The following is a 23,160-nucleotide window of genomic DNA, read 5'->3' on the forward strand; positions in this document are numbered from 1 at the left end:
AATTACTGTGTAAGTCTATGGAATGGGGTGAGAACCATGAACCTCCTAGGTTTTGTATTGAAGTCAATGTACCCAGAAGAGGACAGAAGCTAGCTGTCCTCCAGCTAAACCATGGTGCTACCCTACAGAGTGCTGTTGAAGCTACTGTAGACCTTTTTTGCAAAATAGTGTGTTTTTAATCAGTTATTCGGTGACATGTTATTATATTTAGTATAGTTTTATCTGGCTAAAAGGTGAGACACTTTCATTTGACCGAAGTTATAGCTCTAACTCCTCAAACCTGCTTCATAGGATACCCCTCTGGTCAAGTCTTTTACAACATTAGCCGAGTGATTGTGACCCAAGCCACTAATTTCCTTCGTAAAACTTGCCTTTGTCCAAAATGGCACCCTGTCCCTTTACTGTGTGCTACTTTTGACCAGAGCCCTATGTGTACACAAAACAAAGTAGGACACCACATTTGTTTTAAATGTATTTTATTTCACCTTTTTTTAACCAGGTAGGCCAGTTGAGAGCAAGTACTCATTTACAACTGCGACCTGGCCAAGATAAAGCAAAGACCTGTGACAAACAACACAAAGTTACACATGGGATAAACAATCGTACAGTCAATAACACAATAGAAAAATCTGTAAACAGTGTGTACAAATGAAGTAAGGAGGTAAGAAAATAAATAGATCAATAGTGGTGAAGTAATTACAATTTACACTGGAGTGATATATGTGCAGATGAGGATGTGCAAGTAGAAATACTGGTGTGCAAAAGAGCAGAAAAACAAAAACAAATATGGGGATGAGGTAGGTAGTTGGTTGGATGGACTATTTACAGATGGGCTGTGTACAGCTGCAGCGATCGGTAAGCTGCTCTGACAGCTGATGCTTAAAATTAGTGAGGGAGATATAAGTCTCCAACTTCAGGGATTTTTTTGCAATTCGTTCCAGTCATTGGCAGCAGAGAACTGGAAGCAAAGGTGGCCAAAGTAGGTGTTGGCTTTGGGGATGACCAGTGAAATATACCTGCTGGAGTGGGTGCTACGGGTGGGTGTTGCTATGGTGACCAGTGAGGTAAGCGCTTTACCTAGCAGAGATTTATAGATGACCTGGAGCCAGTGGGTTTGGCGACGAATTTGTAGCAAGGACCAGCTAACGAGAGTATACACGTCGCAGTGATGGGTAGTACAGTGAGGGAAAAAAGTATTTGATCCCCTGCTGATTTTGTTCGTTTGCCCACTGACAATGAAATGATCAGTCTGTAATTTTAATGGTAGGTTTATTTGAACAGTGAGAGACAGAATATCAACAAAAAAATCCAGAAAAACGCATGTCAAAAATGTTATAAATTGATTTGCATTTTAATGAGGGAAATAAGTATTTGACCCCTCTGCAAAACATGACTTAGTACTTGGTGGCAAAACCCTTGTTGGCAATCACAGAGGTCAGATGTTTCTTGTAGTTGGCCACCAGGTTTGCACACATCTCAGGAGGGATTTTGTCCCACTCCTCTTTGCAGATCTTCTTCAAGTCATTAAGGTTTCGAGGCTGACGTTTGGCAACTCGAACCTTCAGCTCCATCCACAGATTTTCTATGGGATTAAGGTCTGGAGACTGGCTAGGCCACTCCAGGACCTTAATGTGCTTTTTCTTGAGCCACTCCTTTGTTGCCTTGGCCGTGTGTTTTGGGTCATTGTCATGCTGGAATACCCATCCACGACCCATTTTCAATACCCTGGCTGAGGGAAGGAGGTTTTCACCCAAGATTTGACGGTACATGGCCCCGTCCATCATCCCTTTGATGCGGTGAAGTTGTCCTGTCCCCTTAGCAGAAAAACACCCCCAAAGCATAATGTTTCCACCTCCATGTTTGACGGTGGGGATGGTTTCTTGGGGTCATAGGCAGCATTCCTCCTCCTCCAAACACGGCAAGTTGAGTTGATGCCAAAGAACTCCATTTTGTTCTCATCTGACCACAACACGTTCACCCAGTTGTCCTCTGAATCATTCAGATGTTCATTGGCAAACTTCAGACGGGCATGTATATGTGCTTTCTTGAGCAGGGGGACCTTGCGGGCGCTGCAGGATTTCAGTCCTTCACGGCGTAGTGTGTTACCAATTGTTTTCTTGGTGACTATGGTCCCAGCTGCCTTGAGATCATTGACAAGATCCTCCTGTGTAGTTCTGGGCTGATTCCTCACCATTCTCATGATCATTGCAACTCCACGAGGTGAGATCTTGCATGGAGCCCCAGGCCAAGGGAGTTTGACAGTTCTTTTGTGTTTCTTCCATTTGCAAATAATCGCACCAACTGTTGTCACCTTCTCACCAAGCTGCTTGGCAATGGTCTTGTAGCCCATTCCAGCCTTGTGTAGATCTACAATCTTGTCCCTGACATCCTTGGAGAGCTCTTTGGTCTTGGCCATGGTGGAGAGTTTGGAATCTGATTGATTGATTGCTTCTGTGGACAGGTGTCTTTTATACAGGTAAGAAACTGAGATTAGGAGCACTCCCTTTAAGAGTGTGCTCCTAATCTCAGCTCGTTACCTGTATAAAAGACACCTGGGAGCCAGAAATCTTTCTGATTGAGAGGGGGTCAAATACTTATTTCCCTCATTAAAATGCAAATCAATTTATAACATTTTTGACATGCGTTTTTCTGGATATTTTTGTTGTTATTCTGTCTCTCACTGTTCAAATAAACCTACCATTAAAATTATAGACTGAGCATTTCTTTGTCAGTGGGCAAACGTACAAAATCAGCAGGGGATCAAATACTTTTTTCCCTCACTGTATATGGGGCTTTAGTGACAAAACGGATGGCACTGTGATAGACTGCATCCGATTTGCTGAGTAGAATGTTTAGAGGCTATTTTGTAAATGACATCGCCGATGTCGAGGATCGGCAGGATAGTCAGTTTTACGAGGGTATGTTTGGCTGCATGAGTGAAAGAGGCTTTGTTGCGAAATAGGAAGCCGATTCTAGATTTAACTTTGGATTGGAGATGCTTAATGTGAGTCTGGAAGGTGAGTTTACAGTCTAGCCAGACACCTAGGTATTTATAGTTATCCACATATTCTAAGTCGGAACCCTCCAGAGTTGCGATGCTAGTCGGGCGGGTGCTGGCAGTGATCGGTTGAAGAGCATGCATTTAGTTTTACTAGCATTTAAGAGCAGTTGGAGACCACGGAAGGAGTGTTGTATGGCGTTGAAGCTCGTTTGGAGGTTTGTTAACACAGTGTCCAAAGGGCCAGATGTATATAGAATGGTGTCGTCTGCGTAGAGGTGGATCAGAGAATCACCAGCAGCAAGAGCGACATCATTTATATATACAGAGAAAAGAGTATGCCCGAGAATTGAACCTTGTGGCACCCCCATAGAGACTGCCAGAGGTCCGGACAACAGGCCCTCCGATTTGACACAGTGAACTCTATCTGAGAAGTAGTTAGTGAACCAGGCGAGGCAGTCATTTAAGAAACCAAGGCTGTTGAGTCTGCCGATAAGAATACGATGATTGACAGAGTTGAAGCCTTGGCCAGGTCGATGAAGACGGCTGCAAAGTATTGTCTTTTATCGATGACGGTTATGATAGCGTTTAGGGAATAGGGTGCCATTTGAGACGCAGTCCTTGTTTTTATTCCTCCTATGTGAAATGTCCTTGTTATTTAACCCATTGTAAATGGATTAGCTGCTGGTTCCCATGTGTTCTTAATGAATAAAAAGTTATATTTAACATGTTAAATGCCATGTCTGGTTTTTAAACTTGCATGTCACATATTTTACAATAAGCATTTAAATGATTGTAAATTCTTCGGTAGTAACATGTAGGATGATTAATCGTAGATATGAAATATTGATGTTCTACAGGTGTTTGGGAATGCCTGGGGTGTGCATGTGTGCTTGCGTGCCTTTGTGCATCTGGTCTTATTTGTGTGTATGGTTGGGTTTGAGAGAGAGAGACAGAAAAGGAAGGGACATAGCAGAGAAAGAAGCACCAGTTTGGCACACGCCCTGCCCTTTGGTCAGAAATCTAACCTGATCTAATCAACCAATCACTCCTGGCATACTCAGAGCTCTTCTGCAGATTTGCAGAAAGTCCCCTGATGCCATGATGCTGACCTCTGCTGCTCCACATGTCTCTAACTTAATATAGAGAAAATACAAAAATATAGATGCACAGTAGCAATAAAACAGGACTAACGGTCCATTTTGTGTCCAGATTAAACTCCCATGTATCCATATTCAGTGTGGTTGTTTGTTGTGGTTAGGAAGCTTTAGCTATAGTCACAGCTATACAGTAGGCCTAAGCACGCTTGGTTGCAGTTGCTGATGGTCTATGTTGTCCAGGCCATGAGTCTCTCTACGGCTCTGGAATGTACGTGGAATTTTCTTTCCCGTTGTAGAGAGGAACACAGCCATGTCAGTCACAAGGCCAATTTTAGCCAGACTATTTCAAACTCTGAATGAAAAACAAGATTCTCTCTCTCTCCTCCTCTCCTGGTCTCTCTTTCCCAAAACACAAACAACTCACTGTCTCCTCTTCCTTTCCAAATTCTGCCACACACTTTGCCAATGTCTTGATCCAGCTATTTATTTTCCGTGTTCTCTGTTAGAGTTAGAGCTGTTTTTGTCATGATGCTTGTTGTTGATTAAGTCCATTAACCCTCTAAGGTCGATGTCCGTGCCCCGCGGAAATCTAATTAGCATAATACGAACATTCCCATAAAAGTCCATCAGTTTAAGCTCGAGATATGTTTTTATAATGCATTGGATGCGTCTCAATCCACCGCATCCAGCTTTGTAACACTTTTGCATCTGCAGTGAAAGGTGAAAGAGCTAGAGCGATGTATGTCAGACCATGAGACTTCCCGAAGAAATCAGTCTTCTCACAAAATAGTCTGTAACGTCCGAACGGTTTGGCCTACAAAATGAATATGACCCCTCTGTGTAAAGGTGACTCACGAACACCTACATGTCAGTTGTTTTGTTATAGGAAGCCCACGGGCCTCACGACTCGTCTGAAAGTCCCCCAGTACCTGTCAAAACAATTATGGAAGTATACAGTATATGGAGGCTGTTTAGTGACCAAACTACAGGGTTAAATACATGTAAAAAAAACTAACAAATGTTTCCTGATCTTTCTTATATCTTTCAGATATAAACTCAGCAAAAAAAGAAACGTACTCTCACTGTCACCTGCATTTATTTTCAGCAAACTTAACATATTTACATATACGTAAATATATGTATGAACAAAGCAAGATTCAACAACTGAGACATAAACTGAACAAGTTCCACAGACATGTGACTAACATAAATGGAATAACATGTCCCTGAACAAAGGGGGGTCAAAATCAAAAGTAACAGTCAGTAGCTGGTGTGGCCACCAGCTGCATTAAGTACATCTCCTCCTCAAGGACTGCACCAGATTTGCCAGTTCTTGCTGTGAGATGTTACCCCACTCTTCCACCATGGCACCCGGACATTTCTGGGGGGAATGGCCCTAGCCCTCACCCTCGGATCCAACAGGTCCCAGACGTGCTCAATGGGATTGAGATCCGGGCTCTTTGCTGGCCATGGCAGAACACTGACGTTCCTGTCTTGCAGGAAATCACGCAAAGAACGAGCAGTAAGGCTGGTGGCATTGTCATGCTGGAGGGTCATGTCAGGATGAGCTTGCAGGAAGGGTACCACATGAGGGAGGAGGATGTCTTCCCTGTAACGAACAGCGTTGAGATTGCAGGCAATGACAACAAGCTCAGTCCGATGATGCTGTGACACACAGCCCCAGACCATGACGGTCTCTCAACCTCCAAATCGATCCCGCTCCAGAGTACAGGCCTCGGTGTAACGCTAATTTCTTTGACGATAAACGCAAATCCGGCCATTACCCTTGGTGAGACAAAACCGCGACTCGTCAGTGAAGAGCACTTTTTGCCAGTCCTGTATGGACCAGCGACAGTGGGTTTGTGCCCATAGGCGACGTTGTTGCCGGTGATGTCTGGTGAGGACCTGCCTTACAACAGGCCTGCAAGCCCTCAGTCCAGCCTCTCTCAGCCCATTGCGGACAGTCTGAGCACTGATGGAGGGATTGTGCGTTCCTGGTGTAACTTGGGCAGTTGTTAACATCCTGTACCTGTCCCGCAGATGTGATGTTCGGATGTACCGATCCTGTGCAGATGTTACACGTGGTCTGCAACTGCGAGGACGATCAGCTGTCCGTCCTGTCTTCCTGTAGCGCTGTCTTAAGCGTTTCACAGTACGGACATTGCAATTCTTTGCAATTTTATGGTCACATCTGCAGTCCTCATGCCTCCTTGCAGCATGTCTAAGGCAAGTTCACGTAGATGAGCAGGGACCCTGGGCATCTTTCTTTAGGTGTTTTTCAGAGTCAGTAGAAATGCCTCTTTAGTGTCCTACATTTTCATAACTGTGACCTTAATTGCCTACCGTCTGTAAACTGTTAGTGTCTTAACGACCGTTCCACGGGTGCATGTTCATTAATTGTTTATGGTTCATTGAACAAGCATGGGAAACAGTGTTAAACCTATTACAAATTCGATATGTGAAGTTATTTGGATTTTTATGAATTATCTTTGAAAGACAGGGTCCTGAAAAAGGGACTTTACAACATTAACAATGTCTACACTGTATTTCTGAACAATTTTATGTTATTTTAATGGACAAAGAAATGTGCTTTTCTTTCAAAAACAAGGACATTTCCCATTGACCCCAATCTTTTGAACGGAAGTGTAAATACACAGGGGATAATAGGGGAAATGGGAGACACCTGATGGGGGTGTGTAGACAAGCACAGGTCTACAGATCAGGGTGTGACTTCAACGCATTAATAATATCATTTATATAATACATTTCTTGGTAGTCCAACAAATATTGCTATCAGGTTGTAAATCACACCTGGCCTGGTACATTGTTTGCTCCAGCCACCCATTTGGGATGCACTGTTGCAGTTTCAATGACTCAATATTTTGGACAAAAACAGATGAATGTAACCAAGGCTGGGAATGTTAAAACAATCAAACTGCAAGAGCAATGATCACTAGTCAGTCATAACGGTGTTAATAGGCTAGTTTATTTGTTCAGGTGGGCCTTCGTGCTTTTGCAAACAAAGCAATGGAGGGGTGCTCAACAAAAATCACAAGAATGGCTTACCAAAAAAAGCTAGCTTACGGTTGAAGTCGGAAGTTTACATACACTTAGGTTGGAGTCATTAAAACTTGTTTTTCAATCACTCCACAAATTTTGGCAAATAGTTTTGGCAAATCGGTTAGGACATCTACTTTGTGCATGACACAAGTAATTTTCCCAACAATTATTTACAGACTATTACAGATTATTTCACTTATAATTCACTGTATCACAATTCCAGTGGGTCAGAAGTTTACATACACTAAGTTGACTGTGCCTTTAAACAGCTTGGAAAATTCCATGAAATTATGTCATGGCTTTAGAAGCTTCTGATAGGCTAATTGACGTCATTTGAGTCAATTGGAGGTTTACCTGTGGATGTATTTCAAGGCCTACCTTCAACCTCAGTGCCTCTGTTTGACATGATTGGAAAATCTAAATAAATCAGCCGGGAAAAAAAACTGTAGACCTCCACAAGTCTAGTTCATCCTTGGGAGCAATTTCCAAACACCTGAAGGTACCACATTCATATGTACATACGATAGTACGCAAGTATGGGACCACGGAGCTGTCGTACCGCTCAGGAAGGAGACACGTTCTGTCTCCTAGAGATGAACGTACTTTGGTGCGAAAAGTGCAAATCAATCCCAGAACAACAGCAAAGGACCTTGTGAAGATGCTGGAGGACACAAGTACAAAAGTATCTATATCCACAGTAAAACAAGTCCTACATCGACATAACCTGAAAGGCCGCTCAGCAAGGAAGAAGCCACTGCTCCAAAACCGCCATAAAAAAAACAGACTACGGTTTGTAACTGCACATGGGGACAAAGATTGTACTTTTTGGAGAAATGTCCTCTGGTTTGATGAAACAAAAATAGAACTGTTTGGCCATAATCACCATGTGGAGGAAAAAGGGGGAGGCTTTCAAGTCGAAGAACACCATCCCAACCGTGAAGCACGGGGGTGGTAGCATCATGTTGTGGGGGTGCTTTGCTGCAGGAGGGACTGGTGCTCGTCACAAAAGTAAAATGATGTGGATATATTGAAACAACATCTCAAGACATCAGTCAGGAAGTTAAAGCTTGGTCGCAAATGCGTCTTCCAAATGGACAATGACCCCAAGCATACTTCCAAAGTTGTGGCAAAATGGCTTAAGGACAACAAAGTCAAGGTATTGGAGTGGCCATCACAAAGCCCTGACCTCAATCCCATAGAAAGTTTTTGGGCAGAACTGAAAAAGCATGTGCGAGCTAGGAGGCCTACAAACCTGACAGTTACACCAGCTCTGTCAGGAGGAATGGGCCAGAATTCACCTAACTTATTGTGGGAAGCTTGTGGAAGGCTACCCAAAATGTTTGACCCAAGTTAAACAATTTAAAGGCAATGCTACCAAATACTAATTGAGTATATGTAAACTTCTGACCCACTGGGAATGTGATGAAAGAAATACAAGCTGAAATAAATCAATTCTCTTTACAAATTTTTTGACATTTCACATTCTTAAAATAAAGTGGTGATCCTAACTGACCTAAGACAGGGAATTTTTACTAGGATTAAATGTCAGGAATTGTGAAAAACTGTGTTTAAATGTATTTGGCTAAGGTGTATGTAAACTTCCGACTTCAACTGTATTTATGTAGCAAGCTAAACACAAGGAGCCTAGTTTTACCTATAGGTGTCGTTTGGTTAACTAGCAAGAAATGTGAATCACTTTGCTAGCAAGCTATGCTGACAGTTTACATAACTCTTAGTTGTCAATCAAGTGTATTTGGCATCGATCAAATGGGTTCCCATTCAGTCGTCAAATTGTGGTTTTGGACAAGCATGCATTGGCAGACAAGCTGCAGACGGGAAAGCAGGTTATTATTCCCCATCGTTTATAAGTGCAATTTTGACGGCCATCTACAAGCTGAAAAAGTTTGAGTGGGTTTATCTATTGTTCCCTTGTAAGATTTTAGCTCATCTCGCTCTAACATTAGTTATTGATCTTGTTGTTGTTGATGTTCATAGGCAATTGAGGGAGAAAGCTTACCTTTTCATGGTTGTTTGATCAATAGAACTGTAAAGTTCCCAAATGTAAGAGTACTCCTGTGGTATTAACATATTTGCAGAAATCCATTCAGATGTATTTTGTGACTTTTGGCAAACGCTTTTCAATGATCTAAAGTCCCACTGTCACAGCTGTTGAAAGATGAGGACCAAGGTGCAGCGTGGTGAGCCTACATTTTCTTTTTATTTTAGAAATGACGCCGACACAACAATAAACAATACAAACCAAATCGTGAAGCTCAAAGGCTATGTGCCCTAAACAAAGTCAACTTCCCACAAATAACGGTGGGAAAAAAAGCTACCTATGTATGGTTCTCAATCAGAGACAACGATAGACAGCTGTCCCTGATTGAGAACCATACCCGGCCAAAACATAGAAATAGAAAATCATAGAAACACAAAACATAGAATGCCCACCCCAACTCTCGCCCTGACCAAACCACAATAGAGACATAAAAAGGATCTCTAAGGTCAGGGCGTGACGCACACTGTTGCTACTGCCTGTAAACACACAGTCCAGTTCAAAGTGAATAATGATAGGCCCGTGTAGGTAGCTGAATATGTCGCTAGAAAATTTTACCAATTAAAGTCGCTGGAGGGGTCTGAAAACCCACTAAATATTGTTGGCAACACAAGGGCTTATTTGCATATAGGCCTGCTGTAGCTCTGATTGGCAATGGCGCACCAGTCTGTGTAGACTCCGGTCCTAGACAAGACAGATGTTTAATTTACTGCAGTGTCTATTAACTGTCCAAACGCACGGCCGCGTTTCCACTCTTTATTTCTATAGAAATTTCACAAATGGCTTACTCTACGTCATTCTCAAACATTCTATGAATTTAATAGCATTTTAAAATTACCATATCTATTTGCTTGCTTGTCAGATTTCTTTTTAAAGGCTTCATATTCTTCCTGGGGCTGTATATTGAGCTGATTTTAATAAGATTTCATGTTGCTAAAATCTGTCAGTTCCACTTTAAAACTCAAGCCATAATCCCAATTATTGTAGCATTGTTTTCTGCTATATTGTACCTCCAACCATGAAAGTTTGTGTAAGTAATAACCACAAATCACGTCTCTCTATTAACAATGGCTCTTGTTTAACATTGTTTAACATTGCACGTTCTATCATTTCATTTCACAACGTATCTTATGGGTTAGATAATATTTTGGAGAGTCAATAAACATCCGTTGACAGCTAATCCTCGTTAGAGGTTCATTTGCATTTGAGAGGGGTTACATTTTCTTAGGCCCATCTGTCAGCTGTATTTTATTTTATTTTACCAGGTTAGTTGACTGAGAACACGTTCTGATTTACAGCAACTACCCGGGGAATAGTTACAGGAGAGAGGAGGGGGGATGAACGAGCCAATTGTAAGCTGGGGATGATCTGTAAACCAAAACAAGTGGCGGGATGGCCATTTGGTTGTTTTTCGAATCCCAGAATGAAGCTTTAATTGAATAATATTATAATAACTGATTTAATTTAAAAAGAGGTGAGGTGTGATACTATGTGACAATTAGGAATGAAGGGGTAATTAGGTGGCCATGATGGAAATGGGGCTAATTTGGGAATTTAGCCAGGACGCCGGGGTTAACGCCTTACGATAAACACTCTTACTCTTGTGTATATGCATTCACATTGATCCCCGCATTATGTAACTGCAATGTTGAAACCGGTCCATTTAGCAGAACTGTTTGGCTAAAGATTTATCAAATCAAGCGGAGGTTTTTGGGATCGAAAGGGAAAATGGCTCTTAATGCTTAGTAGTCTGCTCTGAACCGTGGGTTGCTTTTCAGTCTCTGGAAACTATTATGTGATGGTTTTATGATTCTTTCTTTCTCACTCCCCTTAACTTAATGTGAGCTATGAAGGATGTGTGTGGGGAAGGGGGGGGGGGGCTGGTGTTGATGGGCATCCAGGAGATATCCTTGTATGGGAACAGTCTGCTAAATTGGATCTTCCCAGAATGTGGATGTCTGGCTCCCATACCAGGATTCCCAAGGAGTGCCAGCTAAGCAGAACTTTCTGGTTTAAGGTCATAATCAATTTAGTTTAATGTAATCCTAGGGACATGCTAATCCTGTGTATTTTATAAAACCTCTCAAATATCTGGGTCTACTTGTAAAGTTATTTAATTTTTAGAACCCTTACACAGACTCAAACTTGGCTCAATCTGTCTACACTAAAGATCACATTGAAAAGAAAAACATAAATATCTACTGTATCTATAGCATGCTAAAATTGAAGTAGAAAAAGACAATGTGCAAAACATTGTTTTTTATTAGTTTGCACAAAATAAAATTCCAAGGCAGTCTTCTTTGACAGTTAAATTGCTTTTATTGACATAGCATATTAATGATAAAGATGATTTTTTACTTTTTTTTTTTCAAACAACAAAAAAACAACATGTTAACACTTGCACATGTCACATGTCACATCTAGCCTTCATTGTAAGGTAGTTATTTTTCCAGGTGCGTATCTTCCGGATCTCTAACCAGAGGGGTCTTGAATGGAACCTTGAGAGACGATGCTGCCACACGCCTCCATGCAACTAGCTAAGACTTTGCCCATGGTGCGGATATCCTCGCTATTCAAATCAGGAAGGCACAGGATATATACCAAGCCCCTGGGATTTGGGCTTTCAGAGGACAGATTTAACAGATATACATTTTATATCCCATTGCCAATGCCTCACAGCTGTACTGCTGTATCTCTGAGGCCCCATCTTGCTGACCGGGCATAGCTATTAAGCAGTAGCCTTCCTATTCTGACTCCTGAGAACTGTGCACAGTTCGAAAAGCATGACCCCATATCATGGCATGAGTCTGTTAACCAGGGGTGTATTCAGTGAAAGGTTCAGAACCTTGCAGACCTGGGATAGCTGTAGTTTTTTTTTAAATTGTGAGAACAAATATTTACTTTGGAGGTGATTACTACTATTTGACTACCGATCTCAGAAAGTAACTACTTTTTTAAAAACTATTTGAATACATATCTGAGAAAGGAACTACTTAAAAAAACATTTGAAACAGATCTCAGGAAGTGACAACTTTTCAGAAACTGTTGGATTGGCTGTGTTCAACTAATGCCAGGGCAAACTGTCCAAACAGATCCTCAAGGAAGGCGGATCCTTTTAAATATGCTATTGGACCAAAAACAGATTTGGCTAATTCATCTATATGGTCCAAATAATGATGATCCACAATTCTTAGAAAATATCTATATAATAATCTATTGAGCAACAAATTACTCAATTATTATGGTGGAAGATTATAATACGGTTTTAAGTACCACAATGGACAGTAAAGGAAATCACACTAAAAACTATCACCATCATGCAATTAGGGAAATTACAAATATCATGAACACATTAGAACTAGTGCCTTCGGAAAGTATTCAGACCCCTCGACTTTTTCCACATGTTGTTAGGTTGCAGCCTTATTCTAAAATTGATTTAAAAAAATGTTTTTGTCAGGTCAGGCACAGCTATTTTCAAGTCTCTCCAGATATGAGGATTTTTATTTTATTTAACCCATTGTAGGATAAGGCAGTAACTTAATAAAATGTCGAAAAAGTGAAGGGGTCTGAAAACTTTCCGAAGGCACTGTATCAAGGCTTAAAAATCCTGACCTAGTGAGATATACAATACCAGTCAAAAGTTTGGACACACCTACGCATTCAATGTTTTTTCTTTATCTTTACTATTTTCTACATTGTAGAATAATAGTGAAGACATCAAAACTATGAAATAACACATATGTAATCATGTAGTAACCAAAAAAGTTTTAAACAAATCAAAATATATTTTATATTTGAGATTCTTCAAAGTAGCCACCCTTTGCCTTGATGACTCTTGGCACACTCTTGGCATTCTCTCAACCAGCTTCACCTGGAACGCTTTTCCAACAGTCTTGAATGAGTTCCCACATATACTGAGCACTTGTTGGCTGCTTATCCTTCACTCTGTGGTCCAACTCGTCCCAAACCATGTCAATTGGAAAAGCGATTGTAAAAAAGTAAATTGAAGTCAGGTGATTGTGGAGGCCAGGTCATCTGATGCAGAACACCATCATTCTCCTTCTTGGTCAAATAGCCCTTACACAGCCTGGAGGTGTTTTGGGTCATTGTCCTGTTGAAAAACAAATGATAGTCCCACTAAATGCAAACCAGATGGGATGGCGTATCACTGCAGTATCCTGTGGTAGCCATGCTGGTTAAGTGTGCCTTGAATTCTAAATAAATCAGACAGTGTCACCAGCAAAGAACCCCCACACCATCACACCACCTCCTCCATGCTTCACGGTGGGAACCACACATGCAGAGATAATCTGTTCATCTACTGCGTCTCACAAAGACAACCAAAAATCTCAAATTTGGACTCATCAGACCAAAGGACAGATTTCCACCCGTCTAATGTCCATTGCTCTTGTTTCTTGGCCCAAGTATGTCTCTTCTTCTTATTGGTGTCCCTTGGCAGTGGTTTCTTTGCAGCAATTTGAATGTGAAGACCTGATTTATATGAATTCACCCTACTTGTTTCTAAACCTTGTAAATTATTGCATTTGTGGCATCTACTGTATACAGTTTAAGCGTTTGCATTTTATGTACGATTTCTTTGATGTACACATTCAGTGTTTATATGATGTCAAGAGATTTGCTGGACATTGTAAAGCAAGTTATGTCTCCCTTCTCTGGGTTCCATGTGTTATTAAGACAACATGTATTATTCTTACAGTATTGACTTTATCCTCTAATAACGCACTGAAATGGTTGAGTTGAGTGGTATGCTATTTTATATCATCTCTGTCTTAATTACAATTTACAGTAAATATAGGGTCTAAGCACAGTTAAACCGTGTCATGTCTGCCTCCAAGAATTTTCCTACCCTCATTCTGGAACAAACAAATTGGTAGTCCTGTCTGTAAAAAACAAACCAAATAGCAACATCTCACAGCACAATGCGTCTCCCCTATTTGACCTAGATACTGTATTTTCTATGTATGTATTGATATGTAAGCTTTGTGTGCCATTTTTTTTTGTTGTAGTTCTGTTCTTGTCTATTCATGTTTTTTGTGGACCCCAGGAAGAGTAGCTGCTTAATGGGGATCCTAATAACTACCACAAAAAAAATGTGTTGCTTAGGGGTGTTGCAAGTCTGCCTCTCTGTATTCTAATAGTGCAGGTGAACATCATGATATCACCTAATAAGAGCAACGCTTCCAGCTGTATGTATTATTGGGTCCTTGACATCAAGGACAATTTGAGTTTATTTAATGTACAGTTGAAGTCGGAAGTTTACATACACTAAGGTTGTAGTCATTAAAACTCATTTTTCAACCACTCCACAAATCTTTTGTTAACAAACTATAGTTTTGGCAAGTCGGTTAGGACATCTATTTTGAACATGACACAAGTCATTTTTACAACAATTGTTTACAGACAGATTATTTCACTTATAATTCACTGTATCACAATTCCAGTGGGTCAGAAGTTTACATACACTAAGTTGACTGTGCCTTTAAACAGCTTGGAAAATTCCAGAAAATTATGTAATACTTTAGAAGCTTCTGATAGGCTAATTGACAACATTTGAGTCAATTGGAGGTGTAGCTGTGGATGTATTTCAAGGCCTACCTTCAAACTCAATGCCTCTTTGCTTGACATCATGGGAAAATCAAAAGAAATCAGCCAAGACCTCAGAAGAAAAAAATTGTAGACCTCCACAAGTCTGGTTCATCCTTGGGAGCAATTTCCAAACGCCTGAAGGAACCACGTTCATCTGTACAAACAATAGTACGCAAGTATAAACACCATGGGACCACGCAGCCGTCATTCCGCTCAGGAAGGAGACACGTTCTGTCTCCTAGAGATGAACATACTTTGGTGCAAAAAGTGCAAATCAATCCCAGAACAACAGCAAAGGACCTTGTGAAGATGCTGGAGGAAACAGGTATGTCCACAGTAAAACGAGTCCTATATCGACATAACCTGAAAGGCCGCACAGCAAGAAAGAAGCCACTGCTCCAAAACCGCCATAAAAAACCCAGACTACGGTTTGCAACTGCACATGAATACAAAGATCATACTTTTTGGAGAAATGTAATCTGGTCTGATGAAACAAAAATATAACTGTTTGGTCATAATGACCATCGTTATGTTTGGAGGAAAAAGGGGGAAGCTTGGAAGCCGAAGAACACCTTCCCAACCGTGAAACACGGGGGTGGCAGCATAAGGTTGTGTGGGTGCTTTGCTGCAGGAGGGACTGGTGCACTTCACAAAATAGATGGCTACATGAGGAAGTAAAATTATGTGGATATATTGAAGCAACATCTCAAGACATCAGTCAGGAAGTTAAAGCTTGGTCGCAATTGGGTCTTCCAAACAGACAATGACTCCAAGCATACTTCCAAAGTTGTGGCAAAATGGCTTACGGACAACAAAGACAAGGTATTGGAGTGGCCATCACAAAGCCCTGACCTCAAACCTATAGAAAATTTTTGGGCAGAACTGAAAAAGTGTGTGCGAGCAAGGAGGCCTACAAACCTGACTCAGTTACACCAGCTCTTTCAAGGGGAATGGGCCAAAATGCACCCAACTTATTTTGGGAAGCTTGTGGAAGGCTACACAAAACGTTTGACCCAAGTTAAACAATTTAAAGGCAATGCTACCAAATACTAATTGAGTATATGTACACTTCTGACCCACTGGGAATGTGATGGAAGAAATAAAAGCTGAAATAAATCATTCTCTCTACAATTATTTTGACATTTCACATTCTTAAAATAAAGTTGTGGTCCTAACTGACCTAAGACAGGGAATGTTTACTAGGATTAAATGTCAGGAATTGTGAAAAACTGAGTGTAAATGTATTTGGCTAAGGTGTATGTAAACTTCCGACTTCAACTCTATGTCCAATGTTAGAATGTTTCTGTCAGGCTCTACTAACTCTACAAGTCCAGTGCAGTTAAGGTACTGTATCAATATGCATGTTGTGCGTTATTACTGACACATACTATTGGATTAGCATGCCTCAGAAACGACTGACGGCCAAGATGGCCACCAAGTACTTTCTGCAATCCACCACAATGCGAGAGACAGACGAGGGGAACCAGTTGTTTTCATGTGGAAAATAGAAAATTAAATTGTTAGCCTTCTCCATGTCTACCTCTGATGCCGCGTATATTCCTAGTTCTCTCTTATTACCTGTTGTCTCATAAGGTTAGCAGTTGACATTTGATATGCAGGGGTTTAGTTGTGGCAGGGATTTAGACTTTCCCCAGGTTGGAGAACCCACAATCTGCTGAGTTTAAAACCTCCATGATTCCAGCTTATACCGAGAACTCCAATGCAGCCACCAGCCAGTTGTGAACGAATCGGCTTAATGCAGATTGACACGTAGCATAAGCCTACAAGTTCGAGCTAAAAGTCCGTTTTCACTCAAGAAGCACATTATGACATTTACCATTCCCTTACCATGGATTGTAAATATGTTACGTTTGTCTTTTATTGTTACAAGCAAGCAAGGCTTTGATATTTGGCAAAAAAAACTAAACATATGGTACCGCTTAAAGGAAGCAATAATGCTTCGGTTTCCATCTGCAAAGTGATAGCATTTTAGCCTTTGGGCTAGTCATGTTGCTGTTTATGAGATGGCTCACATGGCCTCACGGACTTATTTCCCGGGGCCATGTTTGCAGCTTATGTAAAATATATGTAACCACAGATGTGAGCCGTGTCTCTCGGGCTTCATATAAAGCCTTTATAGATACCAGTGGCCCTTCATTACTTTGGATAGCCCAAGGATACGCATGCCTTGGTCCATCACTGAACATATTACAGGATAGGAAAGGGACTGATTGCAGGCTTACAGAAAAATTGGGCCATTGTCTTCAACTCCTGTGACTGGTATAGAATAATCAATCTACTGTCTGTCCTATCTACTGTCAGTTTGTCCCTCCATTTGTCCTTTCCTATGTCCATTCTTCTGTCTTTACTTCTGTCTGTCTATCCATCCATCCATCCACTACAGCAGGGTTCCCCAACTGTGAATTTGGCCCGCATGTGATTTTATTTGGCCCCTTAAGTTTTCTGAGACAAAAAAAATTCTAGCTGTTTTGGGGGGGTGCAACCTATGATCCCTTATTGATGTCACTTGTTAGATCCACTTCAATCAGTGTAGATGAAGGGGAGTAGACAAGTTAAACAAGGATTTTTAAGCCTGGAAACAATTGAGACATGGATTTTGAATGTGTGCCATTCAGAGGGTGAATGCGCAAGACAAAGTATTTAAGTGCCTTTGAACGGGTATGGTAGTAGCTGCCAGGTACACCGGTTTGTGTCAAGAACTGCAACGCTGCTGGGGTTTTCACGCTCAACAGATTCCTGGGTGTATCAAGAATGGTGCATCACCCAAAGGACATCCAGCCAACTTGACACAACTATGGGGAGCATTGGAGTCAAAATCGGCGAGCATTCCTGTCCCAGTGCCCAGCTGTAGAATGCTTTCGACACCTTGTAGAGTCCATGCCCCGACAAATTGAAGCTGTTCTGAGGCCAAAAGCGGTGGTGCAGCTCAATATTAGGAAGTTGTTCCTAATGTTTGGTATACTCATTCTATGTGATTGTATACAAATTCAAGCAAGGTTTGAAATTATTATGTTTTAGTCTAATATTATATCTGTTTGGGCTTCTTGCGGTCAATTTGCAGTCTACAAATTATTTGTAACTATTTTCTGTCCCACTGACCATCCTCTCAAGAAAAAAATCAGCCCTCGGCTGATTGTAGTTGATAATCTCTGCACTATAGCCTCTCTGCCAAGCTATCCATCATCTTCTGTTTATATTTCTCTGTCAATCAATTTATCCATCCATCCTTGTGTATTTTGCAGGGAGCTAAAGACGCAGCTAGAGAAGGAGGACACCAAGAGAGAGCTGCTGGGCACTGGGACCAGCCTGACAGAGTCCCACTGCATCCGCTGCTTGCAGCCCTTCAAGTTCCTGGTCAATAGCAAGCGCCAGTGTCTGGACTGCCAGCTGTACGCCTGCAAGGCCTGCAGCCGCTACAACAAGAAGGAGCGCGGATGGGTATGCGACCCCTGCCACATGTCCAGGTGAGCTGGAGAAACATACTGATGCTAGCATCTCGGTAGAACAACCTTCACGCTAATATATGCTGACATGCTAGGGCCTGAAGCCTCTACAACAAAAAGTATGTCAGCCGGGTGTGCGACCCCTTCCGTATGACCAGGTGAAATGAAGAAACATGCTAAAGGTTAGGACATTAGCACAACAACTGTAATGCTACTATATAGTGCCTTCAGAAAGTATCCACATGCCTTGACTTTTTTCCACATTTTGTTGTGTTACAGTCTGAATTTAAAATGGATTGTTTGTCGAGTTTTCTTGAAATTAATTAAAAATTAATGAAATGTCTCGTGTCAATAATTATTCCACCCCTTTGAAATGGCAAACCTAAATAAGGTCAGGAGTACACATTTGTTTAACAAGTCACGTAATAATGTGCATGGACTAACTCTGTGTAATAGTGTTTACCATGATTTTTTTATAACTACCTCATCTCTGTGTCCCGCATACACAACTATCTGTAAGGTCCCTCAGTTGAGCAGTGAATTTCGAACACAGATTCAACTACAAAGACCAGGGAGGTTTTCCAATTCCTCGCAAAGAGGGGCACCTATTGGTAAGATGGGTGAAAATAAAAAAGCAGACATTGAATACCCCTTTAAGCATGGTGAAGTTATTATTTACACGTTGGATGGCGTATCAATACACCCAGTCACTACAAAGATTCAGACGTCCTTCCTAACTCAGTTGTCGGAGAGGAAGGACACCACTCAGGGATTTCACCATGAGGCCAATGGTGACTTTAAAACAGTTACGGAGTTGAATAGCTGTGATAGGAGAAAACTGATGATGGATCAACAACATTGTAGTTACTCCCCAAAACTAACCTAAATGACAGCGTGAAAAGAAGGAAGCCTGTACAGAATAAAAATATTCCAAAACATGCATCCTGTTTGCAATAAGGCACTAAAGTAAAAACATTATGCTTGTGGCAAATCCAACACAACACATCACTGAGTACCACACTTCATAATTTCAAGCATGGTGGTGACTTCACCATGTTATACAGTTGAAGTTGGAAGTTTACATACACCTTAGCCAAATACATTTAAAATCAGTTTTTCACAATTCCTGACATTTAATCCTAGTAACAATTCCCTGTCTTAAGTCAGTTAGGATCACCACTTTATTTTAAGAATGTGAAATGTCAGAATAATAGTAGAGAGAATGATTTATTTCATATTTTATTTCTTTCATCACATTCCCAGTGGGTCAAAAGTTTACATACACTCAATTAGTATTTGGTAGCATTGCCTTTTGGGTAGCCTTCCAAGCATTTTGGGTAGTCTTCCACAAGCTTCCCACAATAAGTTGGGTGAATTTTGGCCCATTCCTCCTGACAAGGCTGGTATAACTGAGTCAGGTTTGTAGGCCTCCTTGCCCGCGCATCAATATATCCACATAACTTTACTTCTTCATGATACCATCGTTTTTTGTGAAGTGCACCAGTTCCTCCTGCAGCAAAGCACCCCCACAACATGATGCTGCCACCCCCGTGCTTCACGGTTTGGATGGTGTTCTTCAGCTTGCAAGCCTTCCCCTTTTTCCTCCAAACATAACGATGGTCATTATGGCCAAACAGTTCTATTTTTGTTTCATCAGACCAGATTACATTTCTCCAAAAAAGCACGATCTTTGTCCCCATGTGCAGTTGAAAAAACGGAGTCTGTCTTTTTTATAGTGGTTTTGGAGCAGTGGCTTCTTCCTTGCAGGTTATGTCGATATAGGACTCGTTTTACTGTAGATATAGATACTTTTGTACCTGTTTCCTCCAGCATCTTCACAAGGTCCTTTGCTGTTGTTCTGGGATTGATTTGTACTTTTCGCACCAAAGTACATTCATCTCTAGGAGACAGAACGTGTCTCCTTCCTGAGCTGTATGACAGATATGTGGTCCCATGGTGTTTATACTTGCGTACTATTGTTTGTACAGGTGACTGTGGTACTTTCAGGCGTTTGGAAATTGCTCCCAATGATGAACCAGACTTGTGGAGGTCTACAATTTTAAACTAGTTTTAATGACTCCAACCTGAGTTTATGTAAACTTCCGACTTCAACTGTATGTATGCTTGACATTTGCAAGGACTAAACAAAATAAAAGAATATAAACAAAATAGAGCTAAGCAACAGACACTAGAAGACAAATTCACCTTCCAACAGGACAATAATCAAAAACACAGGGCCAAATGTTCACTGCTTACCAAGATGACATTGAAGTTGACAGATCTTGAAAAAAAAGTATAATAATAATGTACAAATATTGTACAATCCAGGTGTGGAAAGCTGTAATAGACTTACCCAGAAAGACTCCCAGATGTAATCGCTGCTAAAGATAATTCTAACATGTATTGACTCAAGGGTGTGAATAATTATGTGTTTGACATATTTCTGTATTTCATTTTCCCATTTATTAAAAACATTTTCTTTTCTAAAAACGATTTAATAAATGTTAGAATTCAGTCTGTAACACAACAAAATATGGAATAAGTCAAGGGGTATGAATATTTTCTGAAGGCATTGTATGCTAACTAATATATATATATATGAGAGAGAGAGAGAGAGAGAGAGAGAGAGAGAGAGAGAGAGAGAGAGAGAGAGAGAGAGAGAGAGAGAGAGAGAGAGAGAGAGAGAGAGAGAGAGAGAGAGAGAGAGAGAGAGAGAGAGAGAGAGAGAGAGAGAGAGAGAGAGAGAGAGAGAGAGAGAGAGAGAGAGAGAGAGAGAGAGAGAGAACAGACTGACCCTAGCCCCCCGACACAAACTATTGCAGCATAAATATGGGAGACACGGTTGCCCTTTCCCAAAATCGGAGAGATAGGTAGGAGCAAGCCCATGTAATGCTTTGTAGGTTAGCAGTAAAACCTTGAAATCAGCCCTAGCCTTAACAGGAAGCCAGTGTAGAGAGGCTAGCACTGGAGTAATGTGATCAAATGTTTTGGTTCTAGTCAAGATTCTAGCAGCCGTGTTTAGCACTAACTGAACTTTTTTTATTACTTTATCCGGGTAGCTGGAAAGTAGAGCATTGCAGTAGTCTAACCTAGAAGTGACAAAAGCATGGATACATTTTTCTGCATCATTTTTGGACAGAAAGTTCCTGATTTTTGCAATGTTACGTAGATGGGAAAAAAAGCTGTCCTTGAAACAGTCTTGATATGTTTGTCAAAAGAGAGACCCCGAGGTCCTTCACTAGTTTTATTTGAGACAACCATCAAAATGTATTGTTAGATTCAACAGAAGATCTCTTTGTTTCTTGGGACCTAGAACTAGCATCTCTGTTTTGTCCGAGTTTAAAAGTAGAAAATGTGCCACATCCACTTCCTTATGTCTGAAACGCAGGCTTCCAGGGTAGGCAATTTTGGGGATTCACCATGTTTCATCAAAATGTATAGCTGTGTATCGTCCGCATAGCAGTGAAAGTTAACATTATGTTTCCGAATGACATCACCAAGAGGTAAAATATATAGTGAAAACAATAGTGGTCCTAAAATGGAGCTTTGAGGACCCCCAAAATGTACAGTTGATTTGTCAGAGGACAAACCATCCACAGAGACAAACTGATATCTTTCCGACAAATAAGATCTAAACCAGGCCAGAACTTGTCCATGTAGACCAATGTGGGTTTCCAATCTCTCCAAAAGATCGTGATAATCGATGGTATCAAAAGCAGCACTAAGGTCTAGGAGTACGAGGACAGATGCAGAGCCTCGGTCTGACGCCATTAAAAGGTATTTTACCACCTTCACAAGTGCAGTCTCAGTGCTATGATGGGGTCTAAAACCAGACTGAAGTGTTTCGTATACATTGTTTGTCTTCAAGAAGGCAGTGAGTTGCAGCGCAACAGCTTTTTCCATTTTTTTTGGAGGAATGTGAAATTCGATATAGGCTGAACGTTTTTTATATTTTATGGGTCAAGGTTTGGATTTTTTCAAGAGGCTTTATTACTGCCACTTTTAGTGAGTTTGGTAAACATATGGTGGATAGAGAGCCATTTATTATGTTCAACATAGGAGGGCCAAGCACAGGAAGCAGCTCTTTCAGTAATTTAGTTGGAATAAGGTCCAGTATGCAGCTTGAAGGTTTAGAGGCCATGATTATTTTCATCATTGTGTCAAGAGATTTATTACTAAAACACTTGAGTGTCTCCCTTGATCCTAGGTCCTGGCAGAGTTGTGCAGACTCAGGACAACTGAGCTTTGGAGGAATATGCAGATTTAAAGAGGAGTCCGTAATGTATTGCTGCTAAAGTGAAAGCCATCCTCTCTTAGGGAATGCTGCTTTTTAGTTAGTTTTGCGACAGTATCAAAAATAAATGTTGGTCTGTTACAACCCCCAAAACTAATTGGAGGAAGGTCTCAGGCCGCTTCAGGCAACCAGGAAGTTATATAGAATATAAAAGTAAAGAAGTGTCATAATTCCAAGAGTGGTGATGAAGGAGTCAAGCGCAGAGAGCAGGGTAGTTCAAAAGCAAGTGGATTTAATATTCCAAAGAGATACAGTGAGACGGCTACGCCATACATACGAGGGCGCGTCAAGAAACAGTCCAAAACAAACAGGACAAAATCTACTTGGAACAGACACCACAAGAAATAACGAACACCACAAACAGAAAAACAAGCCCGCACAAAAGTCGGCGGGCCAACTGGGTTTAAATAGCCCACAATGAACCTAAACCCAAAACAGGTGCAACAAATCAGACAAAACTAAATGAAACAGAAAAGGGGATCGGTGGCAGCTAGTAGGCCGGAGACGACGACCGCCGAGCGCCGCCCAAACGGGAAGAGGCACCATCTTCGGCGGGATTCGTGACAAGAAGAATTTAATGC

General features: G+C 41.1%; 1 protein-coding gene across 2 annotated transcripts in view; it reads left to right on the forward strand.

Annotated features, from left to right (window-relative positions):
• LOC139538304 (melanophilin-like) overlaps positions 1–23,160 on the forward strand; it is a 139,809-nt gene that overhangs the window by 27,089 nt on the left and 89,560 nt on the right. For both annotated transcript variants that reach the window (XM_071340171.1, XM_071340172.1), the window contains exon 3: positions 18,085–18,306. In XM_071340171.1, coding sequence (XP_071196272.1) covers positions 18,085–18,306 — 222 coding nt within the window. The remainder of the gene's footprint in view (positions 1–18,084; positions 18,307–23,160) is intronic.

This window comes from Salvelinus alpinus, chromosome 14 (assembly GCF_045679555.1).
Source record: "Salvelinus alpinus chromosome 14, SLU_Salpinus.1, whole genome shotgun sequence".
In the NCBI taxonomy this organism is placed as follows: Eukaryota; Metazoa; Chordata; class Actinopteri; order Salmoniformes; family Salmonidae; genus Salvelinus; species Salvelinus alpinus.